At 42.4% G+C, this 27,506-nt stretch overlaps 1 protein-coding gene across 1 annotated transcript in view; it reads left to right on the forward strand.

Moving 5' to 3' along the window:
* Nucleotides 1-601: 601 nt before the first annotated feature.
* Nucleotides 602-27,506, forward strand: part of LOC308326198 (protein NLRC3-like) — a gene marked incomplete at both ends in the record, with an annotated part of 94,273 nt that continues 67,368 nt past the window's right edge. The window contains 11 exons of the mRNA XM_080779006.1: nt 602-2,370; nt 12,303-12,431; nt 13,028-13,035; nt 15,885-15,975; nt 16,358-16,392; nt 19,168-19,261; nt 19,721-19,935; nt 20,668-20,915; nt 21,646-21,768; nt 22,696-22,837; nt 23,947-24,045. Coding sequence (XP_080635132.1) covers nt 602-2,370; nt 12,303-12,431; nt 13,028-13,035; nt 15,885-15,975; nt 16,358-16,392; nt 19,168-19,261; nt 19,721-19,935; nt 20,668-20,915; nt 21,646-21,768; nt 22,696-22,837; nt 23,947-24,045 — 2,953 coding nt within the window. The remainder of the gene's footprint in view (nt 2,371-12,302; nt 12,432-13,027; nt 13,036-15,884; nt 15,976-16,357; nt 16,393-19,167; nt 19,262-19,720; nt 19,936-20,667; nt 20,916-21,645; nt 21,769-22,695; nt 22,838-23,946; nt 24,046-27,506) is intronic.

Raw genomic sequence — 27,506 nt, forward strand, 5'->3', positions numbered from 1 at the left:
AGCGTTGTGACTGAGCAGAACCCTGGACTGAAGACACCCAGTCAAACCACACCTGGACTGAAGACACCCAGTCAAACCACACCTGGACTGAAGACACCCAGTCAAACCACACCTGGACTGAAGACACCCAGTCAAACCACACCTGGACTGAAGACACCCAAAAAGGAAAGGAAAGGTACTGTGTTTACCCAGGGTAACTGGACTAAGCTCAAGAACTTGTTTACAGCCAGGCCCAGTCAAACCACACCTGGACTGAAGACACCCAGTCAAACCACACCTGGACTGAAGACACCCAGTCAAACCACACCTGGACAAGGTAAAATATGCTAATACATTGGATGTTCTAACTATTGTCTGTATCAACAATTATATTGCAAATAATGAAGCTAAACAACTTAAACTCTGGGAAAAAATCAACTGGTAGCCTATTGTGTTGTTATTTTTGGCTGTTCTTCTTAACAAATTGTGCCGTAAAGGTGTATAGTTATAATAAAACATACATGTTCTTCTCATTTCAGATGTCGGTCTGCAGGTTGATTTGAACGATTATAAGGTCAGTTTGAAGGTCAGTTTGGACAGTCTTGATGGAGTGAAAAACCACATGACGGAAGAGTCTGGAGACTCCGTCACCAGCACCTACTCAGAGCTCTACATCTCAGCAGGACAGAGTGAAGGGGTTAATAGCCAACATGAGGTGATACAGCTTGAGAGAACTTCCAACATGAAGACCTTCCATGACGATGCAATCGACTGCTGTAAAGTCTTTAAGATCATCCTCCCTGGCAGAGAGGAACCCAGCCAAACAGTTCTGACCAATGGCATCGCTGGCATCGGAAAAACATTCTCTGCGCGCAAGTTTGCTCTGGACTGGGCAAGAGGTTTGGAGAATCAAGATATAGATCTCCTGGTTCCCTTTTCATTCCGGGAGCTGAACTTGGTCAGAGATAAGCGGTACAGTCTTCTCAACCTGATCCATGATTTCCACCCAACGTTAAAGAAGGTCACAGCAGAGCAGCTCGCTGCCTGGAAAGTTTGCTTCATCCTCGATGGCCTCGATGAAAGCAGGTCTCCGTTGCACTTCGACACAAATGAAATCATCTCTGATGTCACAGTGACATCATCGGTGGATGCTCTGTTGACAAACCTCATCAAGAGGAATCTGCTCCCCTCTGCCCTCCTCTGGATAACCACCAGACCCGCAGCAGCCAATCGGATCCCTCCTGCATGTGTTGACATGGTGACAGAAGTGCGAGGGTTCACAGACCCCCAGAAGGAGAAGTACTTCAGGAAGAGATTCAGTGAAGAGAAGCTGGCCGACAGAGTCCTCTCACACTTGAAGACATGGAGGAGCCTCCACATCATGTGTTACATCCCACTCTTCTGTTGGATCATTGCTACCGTTCTGCTGGACATGTTGAGGACACACACCACGATAGGACAGCTGCCCAAGACCCTGACTGAGATGTGCTGCCACTTCCTGTTGGTTCAGACAAACACGAAGAAGCAGAAGTATGACGGGACTCATGATGTGAACAAGAAAGACAAAGAAAAGGGGACTCAACAGCAGCTCACTAAGACTGACAGGGATGTTCTTCTGAAGCTGGGCAAGCTGGCGTTTAAACACCTGAAGAAAAGTAGCATCGTGTTCGACCAAGAAGACCTGGAAGAGTGTGGTCTTGATGTGAAAGACGCCGCGCTGTACTCAGGAGTGTGCACACAGATCTTCAAAACAGAGAGCGTGCTGTTCCAGAAAACGGTCTACAGCTTTGTTCATCTGGTCATCCAGGAGTTTCTGGCTGCAGTCTACCTGTTCCACTGTTTCACACAGAAGAACAGGAAGGTCCTGAAGACATTCCTGGGAGACGAATACAAGAGATTGAAGAGATACAGCTCCCTCTCAGACATTTCCCTCTCAGACTTCCTGGAAGCTGCCGTGAAAAAATCCCTGGAGAGTAAAAATGGCCACCTGGACCTCTTAGTCCGCTTCCTTCATGGCCTCTCACTGCAGTCCAACCAGAGTCTGCTAGGAGACCTGCTGGGTCAGACAAAGAACAGTCCAGAGGAGATCCAGAATGCCATCCAGAACCTGAAGAAGATGTTAACTAATCGTGATGCCTCTCCTGACAGATGTATCAACATCTTCCACTGTCTGATGGAGATCAACGACCACTCATTACATCAGGAGATCCAACAGTTCCTGAAGTCAGAGAACAGAACAGAGGAACTGTCTGAGACCCAGTGTTCAGCTCTGGCCGTCATGCTGCAGATGTCAGAGGAGGTTCTGGAGGAGTTGGACCTGGACAAATACAACGCATCAGAGGAGGGGCGAAGGAGACTGGTCCCAGCTGTGAGGAACTGCAGAAAGGCTCGGTTAGTAGTTAACTGTACACATTGACTTGACTGCCAATCACGTCATGTTACGTCGCATCGAATCCATGGCTTGACTGCCAAGCACGCAGTATTGTGTCCTATGGTCTTTACAGTGGATTAGTATAGATGGCGCTCTTCATCAACGTACTGTATGAATGATGCTAGGTTGCTAGGCAACAGATAAAACCAGAAATGAACCAGAAGTGAAAGTCTGCCTCCCGTCCACCTCAATTTAAACAGAAATGTGCTTTGGATAAAAGTGATACATAAATGCACCATTTACAATGACGCAGCATTTTATACAGCCGATTCCATGTTTTCCCGATCTCAACCCTGTCTGCATGCACAGGACTGCTTCAATGTCAACCCTGTCTGCATGCACAGGACTGCTTCAATGTCAACCCTGTCTGCATGCACAGGACTGCTTCAATGTCAACCCTGTCTGCATGCACAGGACTGCTTCAATGTCAACCCTGTCTGCATGCACAGGACTGCTTCAGTGTCAACCCTGTCTGCATGCACAGGACTGCTTCAATGTCAACCCTGTCTGCATGCACAGGACTGCTTCAATGTCAACCCTGTCTGCATGCACAGGACTGCTTCAATGTCAACCCTGTCTGCATGCACAGGACTGCTTCAGTGTCAACCCTGTCTGCATGCACAGGACTGCTTCAATGTCAACCCTGTCTGCATGCACAGGACTGCTTCAATGTCAACCCTGTCTGCATGCACAGGACTGCTTCAGTGTCAACCCTGTCTGCATGCACAGGACTGCTTCAATGTCTTCACAATAAAAGCATTCCGCTTTCACAAGTTGGCCCATAATTAAGACTAGGAAAAGGATTAAGAATTCTGGGTTAGGGTTAGTTAGGGTTTAATGTAAAACAAATATATAATATGGAATTAATTTGGTTAATGGTAATGGAGAAATTGTAAAAGTTGTAACTTTATTAATCCCAAAGTTATTCCCAATAGGAATAAAGTCTGTGGTTCTATGGCTATGGGCTGCGGCAATCATTTAGAAAAACAAAAGGAAAATAACTTCCATGACAGTGAACTAGGTATCATTTGTTTTGATAATCTCTTATTTAATCTGCATTTACAGACTTGCTGGCTGTAAACTCAGTAAGACAGGTGTTGAAGCTGTGTCTTCAGCTCTCAGCTCTAATCCTTCCCATTTGAGAGAACTGGACCTCAGTGAAAACGCCCTGTGGAACTCAGGACTAGTGGAGCTGCTCTGTGCTTCACTGAAGAGCCCACACTGTAGACTGGAAGTTCTAAAGTAAGATACATTTACCACTTTTATTATGATCACTTCTGTTTTATTATGTACTGTATTATGTGAATATAATATGAATGCTGTGGTGAGAATGTATTAACCCATTTTGGGCGGGAACCCTTTTTGGTGTTGGCATTATGTTATGCTTTAGCTATTGAAAAATAGCAGATCTACAAGCTCATAGCGTGCCACCGAGTGTCGCGCTACGAGCTTTTAGGTCTGCTATTTTTGAAAAATCGAAGAACGACTGACATAGAAACATAGCTTTTTCAGAAAGCTGTCGGGATGTAGAAGACATTTTTAGAATCTGATCTCAGGTCAAAATAAGCTTGATGGTGAGACATGGTAGGTGAATAGGGGAAAAAAGTTAACTAATAGCTATCACAATGAAACTTCTCCAGTTGATTAATTATATTAAGACTAAGATTTTTTGTATTACAAGTTTTCTGAAATAATACGTTTAAATATGCAAATTAGGCATTATATGTGCTAATTTGCATACATTCCGGGACGATAAATCTGAAGATCAGATAAAGCCAGGTTCAAAAGTATGGTTTCATTTTGTTGACATATTAGAGACAAAGACAATTAGGGGATTTTCGATATCTCTAATTATCACTCCACAAATCAGAAAATAGTGTCAACAGGCATAAAAAAAACAAATATTTGCCATGTTTTAGGAATAAAATGTGACGTAAATCAGGCTGTGAATGAGAAATCAACAAACCCTTCTGTAAGTTCCTGCAGAATATAGTTATGAATAAGACTGTAAAGTTGTGTGCATGTGACTGTGTAGGTGTATGTGAGTGCAACTGAAGTGGAGATTCTTTGTCCCAGGTATGAGGAAAACTCATTTTGAGAAAACGGCCTTTAAAGATTTGTATTGTAAAATTCCAAAACGTTTTATTTGAAGCCACTATTATGAGACAAAATATCTCATCCAAACCTTGGCATCAACGTATTATGCCATATATCATTAGAAAGGTCTGGACCTCGAGCTGACTGTGGTTGGATCCAAATATGGTCACTTCCTTTGTACCAACAACCAATCATGAAAATAGATAGGGTGGATTTTCACCCAACAAAACGAGCTGTCATTGGCTAAAATAAACTACTAAAATAAACATCTAAATCTGTAGTTTGAATGTTTATTTTGCTTTAGTTTGAAAGAAAACATGTTTAGGAAGCAAAATAGCACAAAATTGAAAAATCATGATTTCACTTGCCATGTCTCGCCTTAAATGCTTGTTCCAACCCGTCACTTATGTTCTTAGTTTGCCGCTAAACATCTGAGAGGTTATGATCTTCTTTTTCATAATATTGGGGGAAATCAAACTAACATTCAGTCTTCATAGTCTTTGATATCTAAATTGTTATTTTCCTGTTATTCTGTGCTGTCATGGTGTTGTCTATTCCACACTCTAAATACTAGATAACTAGATTTGTTACAGTTAACTTCCATGACAGTGAACTATAGGTATCATTCATTTTGTATTGATAATCTCTTATTCAATCTGCATTTACAGACTTGTTGGCTGTGAGCTCAGTAAGACAGGTGTTGAAGCTGTGTCTTCAGCTCTCGGCTCTAATCCTTCCCATTTGAGAGAACTGGACCTCAGTGAAAACGACCTGCGGGACTCAGGACTAGTGGAGCTGCTCTGTGCTTCACTGAAGAGCCCACACTGTGGACTGGAAGTTCTAAAGTAAGATACATTTACCACTTTTATTATGATCACTTCTGTTTTATTATGTACTGTATTATGTGAATATAATATGAATGCTGTGGTGAGAATGTATTAACCCATTTTGGGCGGGAACCCTTTTTGTTGGGATTGATCGTTATTTATCCACCAGGGGGGGGTGGTGCAGATGTGATTTCATTTTTTTATTTTACCTCATCCCCCCCCCAGCCTCCAAATATTTTCTCGGGACCCCCCCTCAGGGACTGGAAGAATATATATGACCTCCCCCCCCCCCCCCCCCCCCCAACACCATAGACCATATTTATTTTATATTCACACCAACAGTATAGCAGCATAAAGTAAACGCTGATCGTTTATTAGGCGGCGGCCGTCTGGGGTTCATTTGGTTCCATATCCGTCATTACATTATGGTCAACACTCAACACTGATGATATGCCATTGCATTCTTCCAGCTAAAGATTTAAATATGAATCTGGCAGCTTCGAAAATAGCATACGCAGACCTACAAGCTCACAACAACACACTGATGACGCGACGCAAATGTATGAGCTTAGATTGGCTATTTTTAAGGTGAGCCTCGTGCGTAAAGTCATTCTAGCCAAGCTGCCAAGGCAGTGGGCACCCCTCGCCTCTGTGCCCAAGCCCAGGATGATGAAAATGAATAAATGCTAAATAAATATGTCACGCAGTCGCATACCATAATACTAGTTATACTACAGCCGTACAGCGTCATACTCCACAGAGAAAAGCACAATTTGCGCAACATCAACGTTCAACTGCCTGCTCGGCTCATTTAGCCAGCCAGGCACCACTAAATAGTATAACTCTTTCTTTAATCTATACAACCACATACGCAGACAAAAGTACATGGCACCGCGGACAAAACACAAGTAGGCTACTAAACTTGTGGCTCATTTCCATGCGTCACACAGTCAGGGACCCTGCTGAGGATTTGGTCCACTGTTTACCCTCCTACTGCATATATCAGCGCTGCATGCAGATCGGCTATTTTTCCGTTTGTGAGGACGCACACATGAGCGCGCGTTATTACGCGGCGGAGCCGCAGAGATTTTATTTATTTATAATGCGTGTGAAATCAAATGGCATGTGTGGCGCACTGGCGTGGTGCGTGGTAAAGGGTTAAATTGTGTGACTGTCACACTCAAAGGGTGAGACATGGCAGCCCTGGCTACTGTGACGCACACACCAACAATCCACCATTGCAATGCGAGTGCGCAAAGATGCACATATGATAGCTGCATGCTTTTAGACCAGCCCTACCGTATTCTGAATGAGAATCTGTCTCGCCTGCATGCCACGGTTGCCACCATGTTGACGATGCGTTGTCCAAAGACGGTAGAGTCTCTTCCATCAAAATGTTCCATGCCCATCAACATAAAGGCCTCAAGGTGTTCCTGTGATGTTTTGCTACTTTCTATGTTCGTTCACAATCAATTTCAGTCACAAACAGTAACTTGTGAGAAGTTTATATCGTAACATCATCCACGACCTCAGCCCCAACATTATTATTATTGTTGTTATTATCATGCTGCGCTGATGCGGCGCTGGGTTTCACCGAGACACCTCACACCACCACCGCAACCATAGCAGCGGTGCTGTCAGCCTGCTCCTCGCCTTCCTCCTCTCTGACCGACAACACTCGCTCTTTTCAGCGGCCTGCTGCTGCTGGCCCACAATTCAAACATCGCGGTTCATAGCTTGAAACATTTTTCGCTTTTTCTACTGGAAATGTTATGAACGCAGAATCAATCTGTCCCGCGCTGTTTTGAAGTGGGTACACGTCAGACGTAAACTACATCAGCGGCCGGGGGAGGGACCTTTGCTGGTAGAACAGAATCAGATCTACAAGCTAACAACGTGTCACCAAGCAACACGTTGTTAGCTTGTAGATCTGTTCTATTTGCATACGCAGTTGCGCACACATGGAAGATACCAAGTACACTCGCCACACAGGGTAAACTTTATATAGATATATATGAGTGAAACACTATGAAAAACAAAATAATCAAAACATTTTTTAAATACAAAATTCAGCAAAATAAAGTTGTACAACCTCCCCCAAGCCAAAATAAAAATAAACATATCCCCCCCTCAGGCTCAAAAAATAGTTTAATGACCCCCCCCTTTTTTGCACCATACCAACCTTTGATAAATAACGATCAGTCCCTTAGCATTATGTTATGCTTTAGCTATTGAAAAATAGCAGATCTACAAGCTCGTAGCGCGCCACCGAGTGGCGCGCTACGAGCTTGTAGGTCTGCTATTTTTGAAAAATCGAAGAACGACTGACATAGAAACATAGCTTTTTCAGAAAGCTGTCGGGATGTAGAAGACATTTTTAGAATCTGATCTCAGGTAAAAATAAGCTTGATGGTGAGACATGGTAGGTGAATAGGGGAAAAAAGTTAACTAATAGCTATCACAATGAAACTTCTCCAGTTGATTAATTATATTAAGACTAAGATTTTTTGTATTACAAGTTTTCTGAAATGATATGTTTAAATATGCAAAGTAGGCATTATATGTGCTAATTTGAATGCATTCCGGGACGATAAATCTGAAGATCGGATAAAGCCAGGTTCAAAAGTATGGTTTAATTTTGTTGACATATTAGAGACAAAGACAATTAGGGGATTTTCGATATCTCTAATTATCACTCCACAAATCAGAAAATAGTGTCAACAGGCATAAAAAAAACAAATATTTGCCATGAATAAAATGTGATGTAAATCAGGCTTTGAATGAGAAATCAACAAACCCTTCTGTAAGTTCCTGCAGAATATAGTTATGAATAAGACTGTAAAGTTGTGTGCATGTGACTGTGTAGGTGTATGTGAGTGCAACTGAAGTGGAGATTCTTTGTCCCAGGTATGAGGAAAACTCATTTTGAGAAAACGGCCTTTAAAGATTTGTATTGTAAAATTCCAAAACGTTTTATTTGAAGCCACTATTATGAGACAAAATATCTCATCCATACCTTGGCATCAACGTATTATGCCATATCATTAGAAAGGTCTGGACCTCGAGCTGACTGTGGTTGGATCCAAATATGGTCACTTCCTTTGTACCAACAACCAATCATGAAAATAGAGAGGGTGGATTTTCACCCAGCAAAACGAGCTGTCATTGGCTAAAATAAACTACTAAAATAAACATCTAAATCTGTATTTTGAATGTTTATTTTGCTTTAGTTTGAAAGAAAACATGTCTAGGAAGCAAAATAGCACAAAATTTAAAAATCATGATTTCACTTGCCATGTCTCGCCTTAAATGCTTGTTCCAACCCGTCACTTATGTTCTTAGTTGGCCGCTAAAAAAAATAACATCTGAGAGGTTATGATCTTCTTTTTCATAATATTGGGGGAAATCAAACTAACATTCAGTCTTCATAGTCTTTGATATCTAAATTGTTATCTTCCTGTTATTCTGTGCTGTCATGGTGTTGTCTATTCCACACTCTAAATACTAGATAACTAGATTTGTTACAGTTAACTTCCATGACAGTGAACTATAGGTATCATTCTTTTTGTATTGATAATCTCTTATTTAATCTGCATTTACAGACTTGCTGGCTGCTATCTCAGTAAGACAGGTGTTGAAGCTGTGTCTTCAGCTCTCAGCTCTAATCCTTCCCATTTGAGGGAACTGGACCTCAGTGAAAACGACCTGCAGGACTCGGGACTAGTGGAGCTGCTCTGTGCTTCACTGAAGAGCCCACACTGTGGACTGGAAGTTCTAAAGTAAGATACATTTACCACTTTAATTATGATCACTTCTGTTTTATTATGTACTGTATTATGTGAATATAATATGAATGCTGAATGTATTTATAAGCTTGATGGTGAGACATGGTAGGTGAATAGGGGAAAAAAGTTAACTAATAGCTATCACAATGAAACTTCTCCAGTTGATTAATTATATTAAGACTAACATATTTTGTATTACAAGTTTTCTGAAATGATATGTTTAAATATGCAAATTAGGCATTATATGTGCTAATTTGCATACATTCCGGGACGATAAATCTGAAGATCAGATAAAGCCAGGTTCAAAAGTATGGTTTAATTTTGTTGACATATTAGAGACAAAGACAATTAGGGGATTTTCGATATCTCTAATTATCACTCCACAAATCAAAAAATAGTGTCAACAGGCATAAAAAAACAAATATTTGCCATGAATAAAATGTGATGTAAATCAGGCTGTGAATGAGAAATCAACGAACCCTTCTGTAAGTTCCTGCAGAATATAGTTATGAATAAGACTGTAAAGTTGTGTGTATGTGACTGTGTAGGTGTATGTGAGTGCAACTGAAGTGGAGATTCTTTGTCCCAGGTATGAGGAAAACTCATTTTGAGAAAACGGCCTTTAAAGATTTGTATTGTAAAATTCCGAAACGTTTTATTTGAAGCCACTATTATGAGACAAAATATCTCATCCAAACCTTGGCATCAACGTATTATGCCATATATCATTAGAAAGGTCTGGACCTCGAGCTGACTGTGGTTGGATCCAAATATGGTCACTTCCTTTGTACCAACAACCAATCATGAAAATAGATATGGTGGATTTTCACCCAACAAAACGAGCTGTCATTGGCTAAAATAAACTACTAAAATAAACATCTAAATCTGTAGTTTGAATGTTTATTTTGCTTTAGTTTGAAAGAAAACATGTTTAGGAAGCAAAATAGCACAAATTTGAAAAATCATGATTTCACTTGCCATGTCTCGCCTTAAATGCTTGTTCCAACCCGTCACTTATGTTCTTAGTTTGCCGCTAAACATCTGAGAGGTTATGATCTTCTTTTTCATAATATTGGGGGAAATCAAACTAACATTCAGTCTTCATAGTCTTTGATATCTAAATTGTTATTTTCCTGTTATTCTGTGCTGTCATGGTGTTGTCTATTCCACACTCTAAATACTAGATAACTAGATTTGTTACAGTTAACTTCCATGACAGTGAACTATAGGTATCATTCATTTTGTATTGATAATCTCTTATTCAATCTGCATTTACAGACTTGTTGGCTGTGAGCTCAGTAAGACAGGTGTTGAAGCTGTGTCTTCAGCTCTCAGCTCTAATCCTTCCCATTTGAGGGAACTGGACCTCAGTGAAAACGACCTGCAGGACTCAGGACTAGTGGAGCTGCTCTGTGCTTCACTGAAGAGCCCACACTGTGGACTGGAAGTTCTAAAGTAAGATACATTTACCAATTTTATTTTGATCACTTCTGTTTTATTATGTACTGTATTATGTAAATATAATATGAATGCTGTGGTGAGAATGTATTAACCCATTTTGGGCGGGAACCCTTTTTGGTGTTAGCATTATGTTATGCTTTAGCTATTGAAAAATAGCAGATCTACAAGCTCATAGCACGCCACCGAGTGTCGCGCTACGAGCTTGTAGGTCTGCTATTTTTGAAAAATCGAAGAACGACTGACATAGAAACATAGCTTTTTGAGAAAGCTGTCGGGATGTAGAAGACATTTTTACAATCTGATCTCAGGTCAAAATAAGCTTGATGGTGAGACATGGTAGGCGAAAAGCAGTGCACGCTATACAGTCTATTACAGTTCCTTTGATCCAACAAAAACTAAAGTCCGTCCGCTCCGGGCGGTCCAAAAGAAAACGTGAACGGGGTAGCCCTCAAGGCTTATCCTCCAACAAGGAACACGTTCGAAACGATCTCACCGGTAAGCGACGTCTTTATCCGACTTCCCGCACGCCGGCAACTGCTTCCAAACGGCCGATAATCCCACGGTACAGAACCACTCTCGTTGCTTCTCCCAATGCGCAGGCTGTCCTTAGTATTGGCTGCAGACACTATGCTTAAACATTATTCCAGTCTAAAAGTCTGTCTGGCGCCTGGAGCTCCTCTTCCAACCGTGCAGGCCTACACTGTGTTTATGCTTTTCCTCCTTCTCCCCCGTGTGTCACTTCCTCTTGAAGTAACCTTGGGTGGCGACACTAGTGGCGTGTCAATCACCCATGTGTCAGACCCGTTACCTTTTCCTCATGAATAGGAAACCTTATTTATTATCACATTCATTTCACATGTTACATTTCTCCTTAAATAAATAACACGTACAGAACAATAAAGCAGAATGACATAAATAATGTGCTTTTGTCACACAAGTTTTCTGAAATTATATGTTTAAATATGCAAATTAGGCATTATATGTGCTAATTTGCATACATTCCGGGACGATAAATCTGAAGATAAGATAAAGCCAGGTTCAAAAGTATGGTTTCATTTTGTTGACATATTAGAGACAAAGACAATTATCACTGTTTTATTGTGTACTGTATTATGTTAATATGAATGCTGTGGTGAGAATGTATTAATAAGCTTGATATCATGGTAACCCAAGCCTATGTGCCTGAGTAGACGTTAAAATTACCCCAAGCATGTTTCAAAGTGTAAAACCTCTTTAAGGCGAAGGTATCGGCTACTTCATCATATAACAGCGTTTCTCACAACGCGTTGAGGAGTTTGTAGATCTGCTATTTTTGTCTTGCGACCCGCTGTAGCTACGCCACAGTTATCAAGTTTCTTAACCCATTCTGACCTGAGATCAGATTCTAAAAATGTCTTCTGCATCCTGACAGTTTTCATTCTGACCTGAGATCAGATTCTAAAAATGTCTTCTATGTCAGTCGCTCTTCGATTTAAAAAAAATAGCAGACCTACAAGCTCATAGCGCGCCACTCGGTGGCGCGCTATGAGCTTGTAGATCTGTTATTTTTCAATAGCTAAAGCACGACACGATGCTAACACCAAAATGGGTTCCCGCCCAAAATGGGTTAATAATATGTCCACGACAAATCCGATATTTTTAAAACGTATTATTAAAAAACGGCGAATTAAACATTTATTAATTAATTCATTTATTTATGTATGTTTTAATCTGGTGTTTCAGACTGGCTAACTGCGGCCTGTCAGAGAGATGCTGTGAAGCTCTGGCCTCAGCTGTAAACTCTAATCCCTCCCTAAGAGAGTTGGACCTGAGCCTCAACGTGGTGAATGATTCAGTTCTGGAGAACTGCAAGTGAGTAGACTTGGGCTGTGTCCATGTTGGACAGTGCAGTGTTTCCCTTAACAGTGTATCTCTGACACAAAGGGCCCTATCTTGCGTCAGGGGCACTTTCTCCGTAATTTGGGGATTTAGCATTGTGTAAGACAGTGGTTCCCAAAGTGGGGTCCGGGGACCCCCAGGGGTACTTGAGGGAGTTCCAGGGGGGACACAGCTAGATGATAATTTGTACACTCTCAGAGTTAAATTAGCATTGATTTCATAATATAAATTGTCCCAGTGATAGAAATGCTATTAAATGGGCGTCTGTAGACTAATGCATGTCAAATTGGGGTCCTTGAAATTAAACTGGTTGAAAATCACTGCTAGACATAGAAATCTTCTCTTATGGAGGGGTCCCTGGCATATCTTTTCAAATGGGGGGTCCGTGGGCTAATTAGTGTCAATTTGGGGGTCCTTGACATGAAAAAGTTTGGGAATCACTGGTGTAAGAGGCGTTCCCCCATTAAATTAGCTATCTTATGCCACAGTCTAAATCCTTAAAACACCTCCGCTACCCGTTACATTATGCATAGGTGTGGTTTGGGCGTTACACAACTTAAACCAATCAGTGTGCCAGGTACCATAATCCATTATACCTGGAGTGAACCTTATGGAAGAGCAACGCGTGCTGCCTTGGAATACATTTAAATTAGATACAGAGGGTTGTTGTGTGTGTTCACATTACGGGTGGTTTGAAGAGACGATTTCCGTTGTCCTAAACCTGTATGCATAAGATAGCAAATATAGGGAAGGCGCATCAACACGCGTACAGACACACCTCCAGCCGCAAACATGTATAGTGGGTTGTGTGGCCGTTTACGCATAGTGGAAGCTCCTAAATGAGTAATTCACGTAAAGTGTTTAATGCTTGCGGGTAAGGCATGGGATACGATACAGCCCAAAGTCACAAATCATGAGAAGAACAACAACACAATGCAGTGCCTCAAAGGTATAAAAGGACAGTGGAGTGCTATAGGGGTTAAGGTGGAGTCTGAGGAGGTGATGAGATCCAAACTGGGCAGCAGTGAGTATGTCTGGATGAGCTGCAGGGCCAAGATAATGACAGGAGAAACACTGTAGTGTCAGCTAGTGGAGACGTTGTGTTAGACAGTTAGACATTGATGCATTGTTGTTCTACTTCCTACAGAGTGAAACACTGTAGTGTCAGCTAGTGGAGACGTTGTGTTAGACAGTTAGACATCGATGCATTGTTGTTCTACTTCCTACAGAGTGAAACACTGTAGTGTCAGCTAGTGGAGACGTTGTGTTAGACAGTTAGACATTGATGCATTATTGTTCTACTTCCTACAGAGTGAAACACTGTAGTGTCAGCTAGTGGAGACGTTGTGTTAGACAGTTAGACATTGATGCATTGTTGTTCTACTTCCTACAGAGTGAAACACTGTAGTGTCAGCTAGTGGAGACGTTGTGTTAGACAGTTAGACATTGATGCATTATTGTTCTACTTCCTACAGAGTGAAACACTGTAGTGTCAGCTAGTGGAGACGTTGTGTTAGACAGTTAGACATTGATGCATTGTTGTTCTACTTCCTACAGAGTGAAACACTGTAGTGTCAGCTAGTGGAGACGTTGTGTTAGACAGTCAGACATTGATGCATTGTTGTTCTACTTCCTACAGAGTGAAACACTGTAGTGTCAGCTAGTGGAGACGTTGTGTTAGACAGTCAGACATTGATGCATTGTTGTTCTACTTCCTACAGAGAGTCAAACATGGAGGAGAAGATTGGCTTACTAATCCTCAACTGAGTCAACTCATTACAAAACGTGAGTATCTGTGTCTACATTAACATTTTATACACTGTATACTTAGTTGATGTTGTCCTGAAAACTCTTGTGCTCTCTACTCTCTGCTCTTGGCCTGGTCCTTAACACCATCAAGATGAGGTCATGTGGTCTGACAGAAACAATGGGCCTCATTCACTAACCTGGTCGTAAACAACATGTATTTCGTCTATATTGGCATAAGTTCAGTTCTGACGTGCGATGCATGAAAGGTGGTGCAGAGCCGTGATGTGTGCAGATCACAGGTGGATCTCGTTTTGGTTTGACCGTGTCGGTCATTGGCATGGTTCCACACTCTATTTAACACCATACAAGACAACCGGAAATATAAATCACACCTGTGTGAACTGAGCGGTGCAACTATACATTTACTGTTATAGTTACTGTACTGCACTGTGCTCTGTACTGTATTGTAGTGTACTGTGCTCTGTACTGTATTGTAGTGTACTGTGCTCTGTATTGTAGTGTACTGTGCTCTGTACTGTATTGTAGTGTACTGTGCTCTGTACTGTATTGTAGTGTACTGTGCTCTGTACTGTATTGTACTACACTGTGCTCTGTACTGTATTGTAGTGTACTGTGCTCTGTACTGTACTTTGATTATTTTGGGGAAGGGAAGAGAGAGACAGACAGGTACACAGAGAGACAGACAGGTACACACAGACAGACAGGTACACAGAGAGACAGACAGGTACACACAGACAGACAGGTACACAGAGAGATTATTATCTCCAGATTATTGTGGGGGGTCCCCAGATGGCCAAATTGGCCAAAAATGTCAAATAGTGTAAGAAAGTGGAAAATATTGTGGAAATAGCAGATCTACATGCTCACAATGCCTCAAACTAAATGGAATGCCTACAATTCCAAGTGCTTGTCAATGTTGATTATTTTGGGGGGGTCCTCCGTTCAAATATGATTATTTTGGGGGTCTCCAGTTCGAATATGATTTTTTTGGGGGGTCTCCAGTTCAAATATGATTATTTTGGGGGTCTCCAGTTCAAATATGATTATTTTGGGGGTCTCCAGTTCAAATATGATTATTTTGGGGGTCCTCAGTTCAAATATGATTATTTTGGGGGTCCTCAGTTCAAATATGATTATTTTGGGGGTCTCAAGTTCAAATAAAATCACACTGCAGAATGTCTCTGCCCAGGGGTGCAGAGACATTCTGCCCCCTGGTGGAGACTTTAAGACATTCTGCCCCCTGGTGGTTGGACAGTGACGATCTTCTTTATTACATTTGAATTGTATTGAGTCTTAATTTAGTCGACTAAGACTAGACTAAGACTAAATAATGTACAAATGACTGAAATAGGACTAAATCTGTATTAACACTGCAGTGAGTTTGTAGATCAGTCTGTGTGTGTGTGTGTGTGTGTGTGTGTGTGTGTGTGTGTGTGTGTGTGTGTGTGTGCGTGTGTCTGTGTCTGTGTCTGTGTGTGTGTGTGTGTGTGTGTGTGGGTGTGTGTGTGTGTGTGTGTGTGCGCGTGTGCGGGTGTGTGTGTCTGTCTGTGTCTGTGTGTGTGTGTGTGTGTGTGCGGGTGCGTGTGCGTGTGCGTGCATGTCGGTGTCAGTCAGTGAATGATGTATTTAATGTTTACTGTGTTGTTTTCTCATCAGATTTCCAGCGGCTCACACTGGACTCAAACACAGCACACTGTGACCTCTCTCTGTCTGAGGACAACAGGAAGGTCACACGGGGGTCACAGAGGTCAGGGGGTCCGCGTCCTCCTGATCACCCAGACAGGTTTGATGTCCATAAACAAGTTCTGAGTTCACAGAGTGTGACTGGACGCTGTTCCTGGGAGGTAGAGTGCAGTGGACGGGTTGAGATAGCAGTGGCTGACGGAACAATCAGCAGGAAAGGAGGTGGTGCTGACTGTTGGTTTGGAGGGAATGATAAGTCCTGGAGTCTGACCTGTGATGGTGATGATGGTGTCAGTTACCTTGTCTACCACAACGGACAGCAGACTGTCCTCCCTGTCAGTCCCTCTGAAGGCGACAGAGTATCCGTGTATGTGGACCGTCCCGCTGGGACTCTGTCCTTCTACACAGTGTGCTCTGACTCACTGAGACACCTGTACACCTTCCAGACCAGGTCCACTGGACCTCTCTATGCTGGGTTCAGGTTATGGTCCGACTCCTCCTCCTCCTCCTCAGCGTGTCTGTGTGAGCAGTAAGTATAATGGACACACACACATTTAATTCCAGACCACGTCCACACACACACACACACACACACACACACACACACACACACACACACACACACGTACGTAACACACACACACACACACACACACACACACACACACACACACACACGTAACACACACACACACACACACACACACACACACACACGTAACACACACACACACACACACACACACACACACACACACACACGTACGTAACACACACACACACACACACACACACACACACACACACACACACACACACACACGTAACACACACACACACACACACACACACACACACACACACACACACTGGACCTCTCTATGCTGGGTTCTGGTTCTGGTCCTCCCTCTGCTCCTCCTCAGCGTGTCTGTGTGAGCAGTAAGTATAATGGACACACATTTAATTGTAGTCCTATTTTAGTCATTTGTACATTATTTAGTCTTAGTCTAGTCTTAGTCGACTAAATTAAGACTCAATACAATTAAAATGTAATAAAGAAGATCGTCACTGTCGGGTGAAGTGTTAGAGTCCAACCACCAGGGGGCAGAATGTCTTAAAGTCTCCACAGTGTGATTTAATTTCAACTGAGGACCCCCAAAATAATCATATTTGAACTGAGGACCCCCTAAATAATCATATTTGAACTGGAGACCCCCAAAATAATCATATTTGAACTGGGGACCCCCCAAAATAATCATATTTGAACTGGGGACCCCCAAAATAATCATATTTGAACTGGGGACCCCCAAAATAATCATATTTGAACTGAGGACCCCCAAAATAATAACGCACTTACTTTAACCCATTTTGGGCGGGAACCCATTTTGGTGTTAGCATCATGTCGTGTTTTAGCTATTGAAAAATAGCAGATCTACAAGCTCATAGCGCGCCACCGAGTGGCGCGCTACGAGCTTGTAGGTCTGCTATTTTTGAAAGAGCGAAGAGCGACTGACATAGAAGACATTTTTAGAATCTGATCTCAGGTCAGAATGGAAAACTGTGAGGATATAGAAGACATTTTTATCTCAGGTCAGAATGGAAAACTGTCAGGATATAGAAGACATTTTTAGAATCTGATCTCAGGTCAGAATGGAAAACTGTCAGGATATAGAAGACATTTTTAGAATCTGATCTCAGGTCAGAATGGAAAACTGTCAGGATATAGAAGACATTTATAGAATCTGATCTCAGGTCAGAATGGAAAACTGTGAGGATATAGAAGACATTTATAGAATCTGATCTCAGGTCAGAATGGAAAACTGTGAGGATATAGAAGACATTTTTAGAATCTGATCTCGGGTCAGAATGGAAAACTGTCAGGATATAGAAGACATTTTTAGAATCTGATCTCAGGTCAGAATGGAAAACTGTCAGGATATAGAAGACATTTTTTGAATCTGATCTCAGGTCAGAATGGAAAACTGTCAGGATATAGAAGACATTTTTAGAATCTGATCTCAGGTCAGAATGGGTTAATAACAACGCTATCGGATGTACAGAGCACGAGCTGGAACAACATATTATTTTCAGATGGGGGTCGGCGGCCAATTACATATAATTGTTGGGGTCCTTGACATGAAATATTGAGCACCACTGATACAGAAACATATAGGTATTTCAGAAAACTGTCAGAATTTAGAAGACATTTTATACATTTCGACGTCAGGCCTAAATGGGTTAATTTTAACAAGTTACAAAAGAATGGAGCTTTCCGGGCCATTTGAATCATTATAATTCATCCTCCAATGTTAATCTACAGATTAATGAGAACCTTTGTGAACCTGTACATATTTATTAATGAATTGAATTGAGGAAACCAAAAATAATCATATTTGAATTGAGGAACCCCGAAATAATAACACACACACACACACACACACACACACACACACACACAGCATTGTCACTCAAAGTTGGAATCTATAATTTTATTGTATGTGTGTGTGTGTGTGTGTGTGTGTGTGTGTGTGTGTGTGTGTGTGTGTGCGTGTGTGTGTGCGTGTGCGCGCGTCTCTAGACTCCATCATTCCAACATGGACACAGTGAGGACAGAACCCTCTAGACTCCATCATTCCAACATGGACATAGTGAGTACAGAACCCTCTAGACTCCATCATTCCAACATGGACACAGTGAGTACAGAACCCTCTAGAATCGGGGCACGGTGGCACAGTTGGTAGTGCTGTCGCCTCACAGCTAGAAGGTCCTGGGTTCGATTCACAGTAGATGATTGGCACAGGGGTGAAAAATGGGTTACAAAATCGTGGGATGAAAAATATATTTAAAAAAAAAGAACCCTCTAGACTCCATCATTCCAACATGGACACAGTGAGGACAGAGCCCTCTAGACTCCATCATTCCAACATGGACACAGTGAGGACAGAACCCTCTAGACTCCATCATTCCAACATGGACACAGTGAGGACAGAACCCTCTAGACTCCATCATTCCAACATGGACACAGTGAGTACAGAACCCTCTAGACTCCATCATTCCAACATGGACATAGTGAGGACAGAGCCCTCTAGACTCCATCATTCCAACATGGACACAGTGAGGACAGAACCCTCTAGACTCCATCATTCCAACATGGACACAGTGAGGACAGAACCCTCTAGACTCCATCATTCCAACATGGACACAGTGAGGACAGAACCATCTGCTCTGCACAATAATCACAGTGACTGAACACCAGGAAAGACACTGATCGTTTCCTGTCTGCTTTGTTGTGTCTTTCAGAGCCATTTTGAACCCAGTGTGCACGCAGAGCAGTCGACCAATCAGTACAGGTGAGTTATCCTATAGTCAACCAATCAGTGCAGGTCAGTTATCCTATTCAACCAATCAGTACAGGTCAGTTATCCTAGTCAACCAATCAGTACAGGTCAGTTATCCTAGTCAACCAATCACTACAGGTGAGTTATCCTAGTCAACCAATCAGTACAGGTCAGTTATCCTAGTCAACCAATCAGTACAGGTCAGTTATCCTAAACACAGGACAGTCAACCACTGTTGTTTTTGGCAGCACATTTATATTTCAGTTTTAGTCACCTGGAATGTCTTAGCGTTAGTCTAGTTTTAGTCGACTAAATGTCATAAGATTTTAGAGAGTACTTTGAGTATGCCAATACTTTTGTACTTTCACTCGAGTACATTTTGAATACGGGACTTCTACTTGTAACGGAGTACGTCTACATTGCAGTGTTTATACTTTCACTTATTACTTGTTTTTTCACCACCGGTCACAGGTTCAAGTTCGCCAGGTCCGGGCTGTTCCAGTGCAGCGAGACAGCGTTGGTGTTTGAAACGACAGGCGAAGGAGAGGTCCTCTACAGGACTGTTCAGTGGGAGGAGAGATGGTTCCAGCCAGCAGGAAGGACTCCTGCAGGTCCTCTGTTTGACATCCAGTGTCCTCAGAAGTCTGTCCGCCAGCTACACCTGCCACACTGTGACGTCACACCTGGTGAGTCAGCTACACCTGCCACACTGTGACATCACACCAGTTGAGTCAGCTACACCTGCCACACTGTGACATCACACCAGGTGAGTCAGCTACACCTGCCACACTGTGACATCACACCTGGTGAGTCAGCTACACCTGCCACACTGTGACATCACACCAGTTGAGTCAGCTACACCTGCCACACTGTGACGTCACACCTGGTGAGTCAGCTACACCTGCCACACTGTGACATCACACCAGTTGAGTCAGCTACACCTGCCACACTGTGACATCACACCTGGTGGGTTATAGCTACACCTGCCAAACTGTGACATCACACCTGGTGAGTCAGCTACACCTGCCACACTGTGACATCACACCTGGTGAGTCACTGTTGAGACTTGGATGGTCAGAGCGGCGTGATTACATACAAAGTCAATGCAAAGACGAGAAGTTGTGCGGACGGGCATGGCGCGAACAAAGCTAACAGCCACCTGGTGTCTATATCTATATCTAGATTGAAATGTTCCAGTTCATAGCCTACTGCAGGCCTGGTTGACTAGATTTAGAAGACATTTTGAAGCTCTTAATTGCTACTAAAATTATATATTGTTCATTTGGAGAAATAGTAAGTCAATGAGTGAGAAGCACAGAGTGGAGTGGGTGGGGCTTAGCGGAGGGTGAAGTGGTTTAGACATTGTGTTCAGATTTGGTTTACATGGAGTGGAATCTATAACGTTATTTCCCCCACAGGTGATCTGTCCGTGGCCCACATCACAGACGAGGGTCTGGAACTCTTACAACCGCAGAGAGTGACCCAGACTCATGTGGTTGTAAATGTGAACCATCTGTCTCTCTTTGGGCTCCTGAAAAGAGTCTTGAGCTACTTTCAACCCACACCAAAACATGCTCAGGTGTTGCTGTTCCGTCAAGAGTCACCGATACGGAGGACGATGACTCTGAGTGTGTTACTGCTGCCCAGTAATGTGCCTTACAGAGAGGTAAATATATCTGTTAAGTAATGTGTCTTACAGAGAGGTAAATATATCTGTTAAGTAATGTGCCTTACGGAGAGGTAAATATATCTGTTAAGTAATGTGTCTTACAGAGAGGTAAATATATCTGTTAAGTAATGTGCCTTACAGAGAGGTAAATATATCTGTTAAGTAATGTGTCTTACAGAGAGGTAAATATATCTGTTAAGTAATGTGCCTTACAGAGAGGTAAATATATCTGTTAAGTAATGTGTCTTACAGAGAGGTAAATATATCTGTTAAGTAATGTGTCTTACAGAGAGGTAAATATATCTGTTAAGTAATGTGCCTTACAGAGAGGTAAATATATCTGTTAAGTAATGTGTCTTACAGAGAGGTAAATATATCTGTTAAGTAATGTGTCTTACAGAGAGGTAAATATATCCGTTAAGTAATGTACCTACGGACCCCCCATTTAATGGCATTTCTAACTCTGGGACCCCCAATTTGAATTGTAAAACCAATGTTAATTTAACAGAGCCATAAGGGTCCATTTGGTTCCTAACTATCATTTAGCTGGGGACCCCCTGGAACTCCCTCAAGGACCCCCAGGGGTCCTCGGAGCCCACTTTGGGAACCACTGGCTTAGGGGGGGGTCATTTCATTTGGCTCCTGAGAAATGTCAGCTCTGCCTACATACCTGATACCGGCCACTATGAGTGAACCATCTGATCAAACTGTGTTGGTGTCATTATAGGTGAAGGGAGTTCATGAAAACAAGCAACGCATCGAGCCGGTCACCGCCAACTGTGTTCTCATCCCAGACCAACGCTACCGTCTGTCAGTGCTGCATTGTCCTTCACAGAAAGTACAACCTGAGGTACGTATTAAACCTACAGTCTGTCAGTGTGTCCTTCACAGAGAGTACAACCTGAGGTACGTATTAAACCTATACAGTCTGTCAGTGTGTCCTTCACAGAGAGTACAACCTGAGGTACGTATTAAACCTATACAGTCTGTCAGTGTGTCCTTCACAGAGAGTACAACCTGAGGTACGTATTAAACCTACAGTCTGTCAGTGTGTCCTTCACAGAGAGTACAACCTGAGGTACGTATTAAACCTACAGTCTGTCAGTGTGTCCTTCACAGAGAGTACAACCTGAGGTACGTATTAAACCTATACAGTCTGTCAGTGTGTCCTTCACAGAGAGTACAACCTGAGGTACGTATTAAACCTACAGTCTGTCAGTGTGTTCTTCACAGAGAGTACAACCTGAGGTACGTATTAAACCTACAGTCTGTCAGTGTGTCCTTCACAGAGAGTACAACCTGAGGTACGTATTAAACCTACAGTCTGTCAGTGTGTTCTTCAGAGAGTACAACCTGAGGTACATATTAAACCTACGTCGTCTGTTTATTGTATGGTAAAGCAGTGTGAGTCAAGGAAACTGTTATTTTCACTCCTTCGCCACTACTAACATTATTACTAGTATAACCACTACAAAATACATTTATTCTCTCAGGCTTATGGCATGTCGTTTTTGATTGTTGTTGGTACTTTTGTAAAGCGTCCTTGGGTTCATGAAAAGCGCTATATAAATTCAAGCTATTATTATTATTATTATTACAACTCGACTACCAATACTAATATTATTACTGCTGCTACAATCACTACCTAGCAAGCACTACTACCAATACTACCATTAGTATACAACTATAATCACTACTGTAGCACTACTACCATTAGGATACAACTATAATCACTACTGTCTAATCACTAAATCACTAAAAAGGTCTCTGTTTTCAGGATGCACCTTATTTTGAAGACTATGGACCAAATTACCATCCAACGTTCCTGGTGTCTATGGACGTCAATGCAGAAAACTTCAAAATGAAATTACTGAGCCCCGACTCTGGCCCGGTCTGGCAGCAAGACATTACCCTGGAAGGTAAAGTTATGGACTTTCATTCAACCTTGGGATGTAGCAAGCCGGTCTCACCCAAATACCGTGAAATGGCACAGATTGGCAATTCAAATACACACACCTGGAAAACCCCCAAATCTGTACATATTACACTGACACTGAAATACTCCTCATAGGGGCCCCTCCTCATAGGGGCCCCTATCTCCTCATTTACTACTGTAATGGACTGTACACTACCCTTAACTGTTCCTCTATTCACAAACTACAATTAATACAGAATACAGCCGCTAGAATTCTCACCAATACAAACCGCAGAGCAGACACATAACACCGGTACTGGCTGAACTACACTGGCTCCCTATCAAATCCAGAATCGATTTTAAAATCCCTTTAACAACCTATAAAGCACTGAATGGCCTAGCCCCAGTTTATATCACAGACCTACTGTGGCCTTTTAACAACCTATAAAGCACTAAATGGCCTAGCCCCAGTTTATATCACAGACCTACTGGTGGCCTTTTAACAACCTACCACCGAGCACGCTGAAGCGCGCCCGTTGTCGCGTGGAACTTTGTGAAGTTCGGTAGAGCCGACTCAGCCCCGGTCGAGTTGCAACCGAATCGTAAATCATGTCAAACCCGATCTCACTCTCCCTCTCCCTCACGCGGTGAAATAGCAATCTGTCGCGGTCAAAACAGTAGTAGTGTAACATGTAGGGATTGTGGGGGTTTATGTAGGGACTTAAACAGTAGTAGTGTAATACGTAGGGATTGTGGGGGTTTATGTAGGGACTTAAACAGTAGTAGTGTAACATGTAGGGATTGTGGGGGTTTATGTAGGGACTTAAACAGTAGTAGTGTAATACGTAGGGATTGTGGGGGTTTATGTAGGGACTTAAACAGTAGTAGTGTAACATGTAGGGATTGTGGGGGTTTATGTAGGGACTTAAACAGTAGTAGTGTAATACGTAGGGATTGTGGGGGTTTATGTAGGGACTTAAACAGTAGTAGTGTAACACGTAGGGATTGTGGGGGTTTATGTCGGGACTTGCCAGTCCGTGCTATTTCACTGCGGTGAGATGGGCCTCGATGGTTCGTTTCTGTTCATAATTTGAACACTTTTATGTCTTGCAGCACAATCTACAGGAGCGGCTGCTTCCATACCAGCACAATCTACAGGAGCGGCTGCTTCCATACCAGCACAATCTACAGGAGCGGCTGCTTCCATACCGGGTGAGTCTCTAGCTTGTAGATCTGTTGTTACTTCCATACCAGGTGAGTCTCTAGCTTGTAGATCTGTTGTTACTTCCATACCAGGTGAGTCTCTAGCTTGTAGATCTGTTGTTACTTTGGATGTTTTAGCGTGACGCTGTAGTGAGGTCAAGTAGGACGTTAATTCATGAACAAACACGTTTAAATAAGGAGATAAGAGATTTCTGCAGCAACGATCTATAACGATATCTATAACGCACACACACTGTGTGTGTGTGTGTGTGTGTGTGTGTGTGTGTGTGTGTGTGTGTGTGTGTGTGTATATATATATATATATATATATATATATATACACTACCAGCACAAACTGTATCACTTTACTGCAATTTTTAGAATAAGAATTGTTAGCTCCTATATGGCACTTTCCATTTTTATGTCAAATGAAAACCAACAACTCAACGTTCAATCCTCCTTAACTTCAGCGAAACACTTTGTGGACCAACATCGGCGTTTCCTGGTTGACAAGGTGAGGAACGTGGGTCCCATCCTAGATGTACTCTTTGAGAAGGACATCCTAGACAGTGAGGGCTACAGCAATGTGATGTCCAATCCCACCACTCAGGACAAGATGAGGGCAATCTACGCTCTCCTGACCTCCAGCACAGCCAAAGACACTTTGCACAAAGCTCTCCAGGAATACGAGCAGTCTCTCCTTAAAGATCTGTAAGTCATTTGCATTTAATTAACCCATTTTGGGGCGGGGGCGGGAACCCCTTGTGGTGTTTTAAAGCATTATGTTACTGTATACTTTAGCTGTTGAAAAATGGCAGATCTACAAGCTACGAACTTGTAGGTCTTTTTTGAAAAATCGTGAGAATGTGCCTCGAATCTTTGAATATATATTATTACAGAGTGAACATTTTAACTTCTGGGGAGGTCCCTGGAACAACACATTATTTTCAGATGGGGGTCGGCGGCCAATTACATATAATTGTTGGGGTCCTTGACATGAAATATTGAGCACCACTGATACAGAAACATATAGGTATTTCAGAAAACTGTCAGAAGTTACAAGAGAATGGAGCTTTTCGGGCCGTGTTATTTGAATCATTATAATTCATCCTCTTGATTCCCAAGAGCCCCACACTTTCATTACAATGTTAATCTACAGATTGATGAGAACCTTTGTGAACCTGTACATATTTATTAATGTACGATCAGCCCTTAAAACAAGGCTCCAGACTTCCCAAAACAAACTGGTCAGGCTACTACTTGGCCTCACTCCCCGAACCCACCTCACCCCTGTCCACTTTGACAGGCTGGAATGGCTTTGGGTTGATGACAGAGTACAGCATCTTGCAATGGGTCTGGTCCACAAGATTCACAACACCACTAAGATACCCATGTACCTGTCTAAATACTTCACCAAGATACCCATGTACCTGTCTAAATACTTCACTAAGATACCCATGTACCTGTCTAAATACTTCACCAAGATACCCATGTACCTGTCTAAATACTTCCTTAATGCCAATGAAGTCCACACCCACAACACCAGAGGGAGTTCAACAAACCATGTGCAACCCAGATTCGGCACAAACAAGGGATTAAATTATTTTCGCTCCTATGCCACCAAAATGTGGAACGCCCTACCAACAGTCATTAAGACATGCGAATCCCCTGACTCCTTCAAAACTGCCCTCAAAGGGCACCTACCGACGGCTGCAATTTGAAACTGGCCCCCGTAAAATCTGAATGTGTGTTTCTGCACAGATATGGTTATTCACAGCAGCGGTCTTGTTCTTCTTCTCCTGTTAGGAAGTAAGTGATGCTGTTGATGGACCAGGAGTGTTGTGCTTCCCTGTGTGGCCACCAGATGTCCCCCTTCGCCGTGGCGTCCATATTGCCTGTGTCTCAGCCTTTGTCCCGTGCTTGTTCAGGGGATTTGGGTGGGGGGGACGGACGGACGCACGCACATTGTGATTGGCCGGAATGAGATGGTGTACAGTATGACGACGAGAGCACCCCTCACTTCACACAGGTGTGATTTTTATTGCTCTGTAAAGCTCTTTGAGCTGAACTTCATGTCATGGAAAGTGCTGTACAAATACATGTATGTAAATGTAATGTAATGTAGATCATTATTAAATATCACTGTCGGATGCATTCATGGATGTTTGATTTGTGACATTTCACACAAACTGTAACTCACAATAATGCCAAATAAAGTGATTTTACAGGACTGGACTTGGACTCGACTAGAAGTTAATGGTGTGCATTGTGTGACGATATGAACAAATCATATTTACTTATGGATGTGTTGTGTATCGATCTGTGTTGTTCGATTCATGGGTTAATTAGTCATGTTTGGACTACATACGCCCTACCAACAGTCGTTAAGACATGCAAATCCCTTGACTCCTTCAAAACCGCTCTCAAAGTCCTCTTAGTGTGTAGCCTAAGGGTAGGGGGGGGGGGGGGGGGGGGATTTATTAATCTTATTCTGGGTTTTTATACATCAATGTGAAAGAAAATCCCACCTAGACTATAGACTATACTGTAGGGGTGTCTCGACAAAACAAATTAAGTTTTGTCTAAAATAAATAGTCTCTTCGTTTTCCACAATGTCATCAGGTCAGACTTACGAAGCCTGTCGCTTGTTTGCCATGAAGTGGTTTGTAAATACGTGACTCAAAGGATTGCCTCTTCTCCTCGTGGACAAAGTTTTCTTCTCAGTCGTGCACTGACAACTGTGACATCTCTTTCTTGAGCATTTCTCTGATCCATACATGACATAAATGTATTACACCACATTGGGATACTGTACCTCTATCTGTTATTGCTTCTGGGGGAAGTGGTGGCCTAACGATGTTTACAGTTGTGTTTGTGTCTGTATTGCTATTTGCTACTCTTTTATTTTATTTTTTAAATTAAATGTCTTTGCAATGATGGCTGATTAAGTCCTATTGCTCTACCATTCAGATTGGACAAAATGTCATTGTATTTATTAAAACACTGTTATATAATAATGCTGCTTTAAGTATATATATGCAAAGGAGTCTCCTCACCAATGATCATGATAAAATAGCACCAATTGTTTTATCCCCTGGCCTACTCCGTCGGTCTCAAAGGGCACCTACGGACGGCTGCAATTCGAAACTGGCCTCTGTAAAATCTGAATCCCCCCCACCGCCCCCCCTTTTTCCCCTCACTGTATATGTATCCTTTCCCTTTTTGCCTCCTACATGATGAATTCCTGTTCTGTTCTTCTGTCTCTAAATGTTTTGATGAATTGAACAATGTGGACCCTGTTGTAAACAAGTGTAATGCTTAATTGGGTCGTCCACTCACAGTTGACAGTCTCTGTATTGAGTTTGTGCTTAAAATGTACTGTAATTCTACAAACTGTTAATAAATATTTCAATCAATCAATCAAATCATTAGGAGTAGCTCTGTAAACGACCAGCAGGTGGCAGCAGAAG

Source organism: Protomyctophum bolini (genome assembly GCF_963924005.1).
Source record: "Protomyctophum bolini genome assembly, chromosome: 2".
Classification (NCBI taxonomy): Eukaryota; Metazoa; Chordata; class Actinopteri; order Myctophiformes; family Myctophidae; genus Protomyctophum; species Protomyctophum bolini.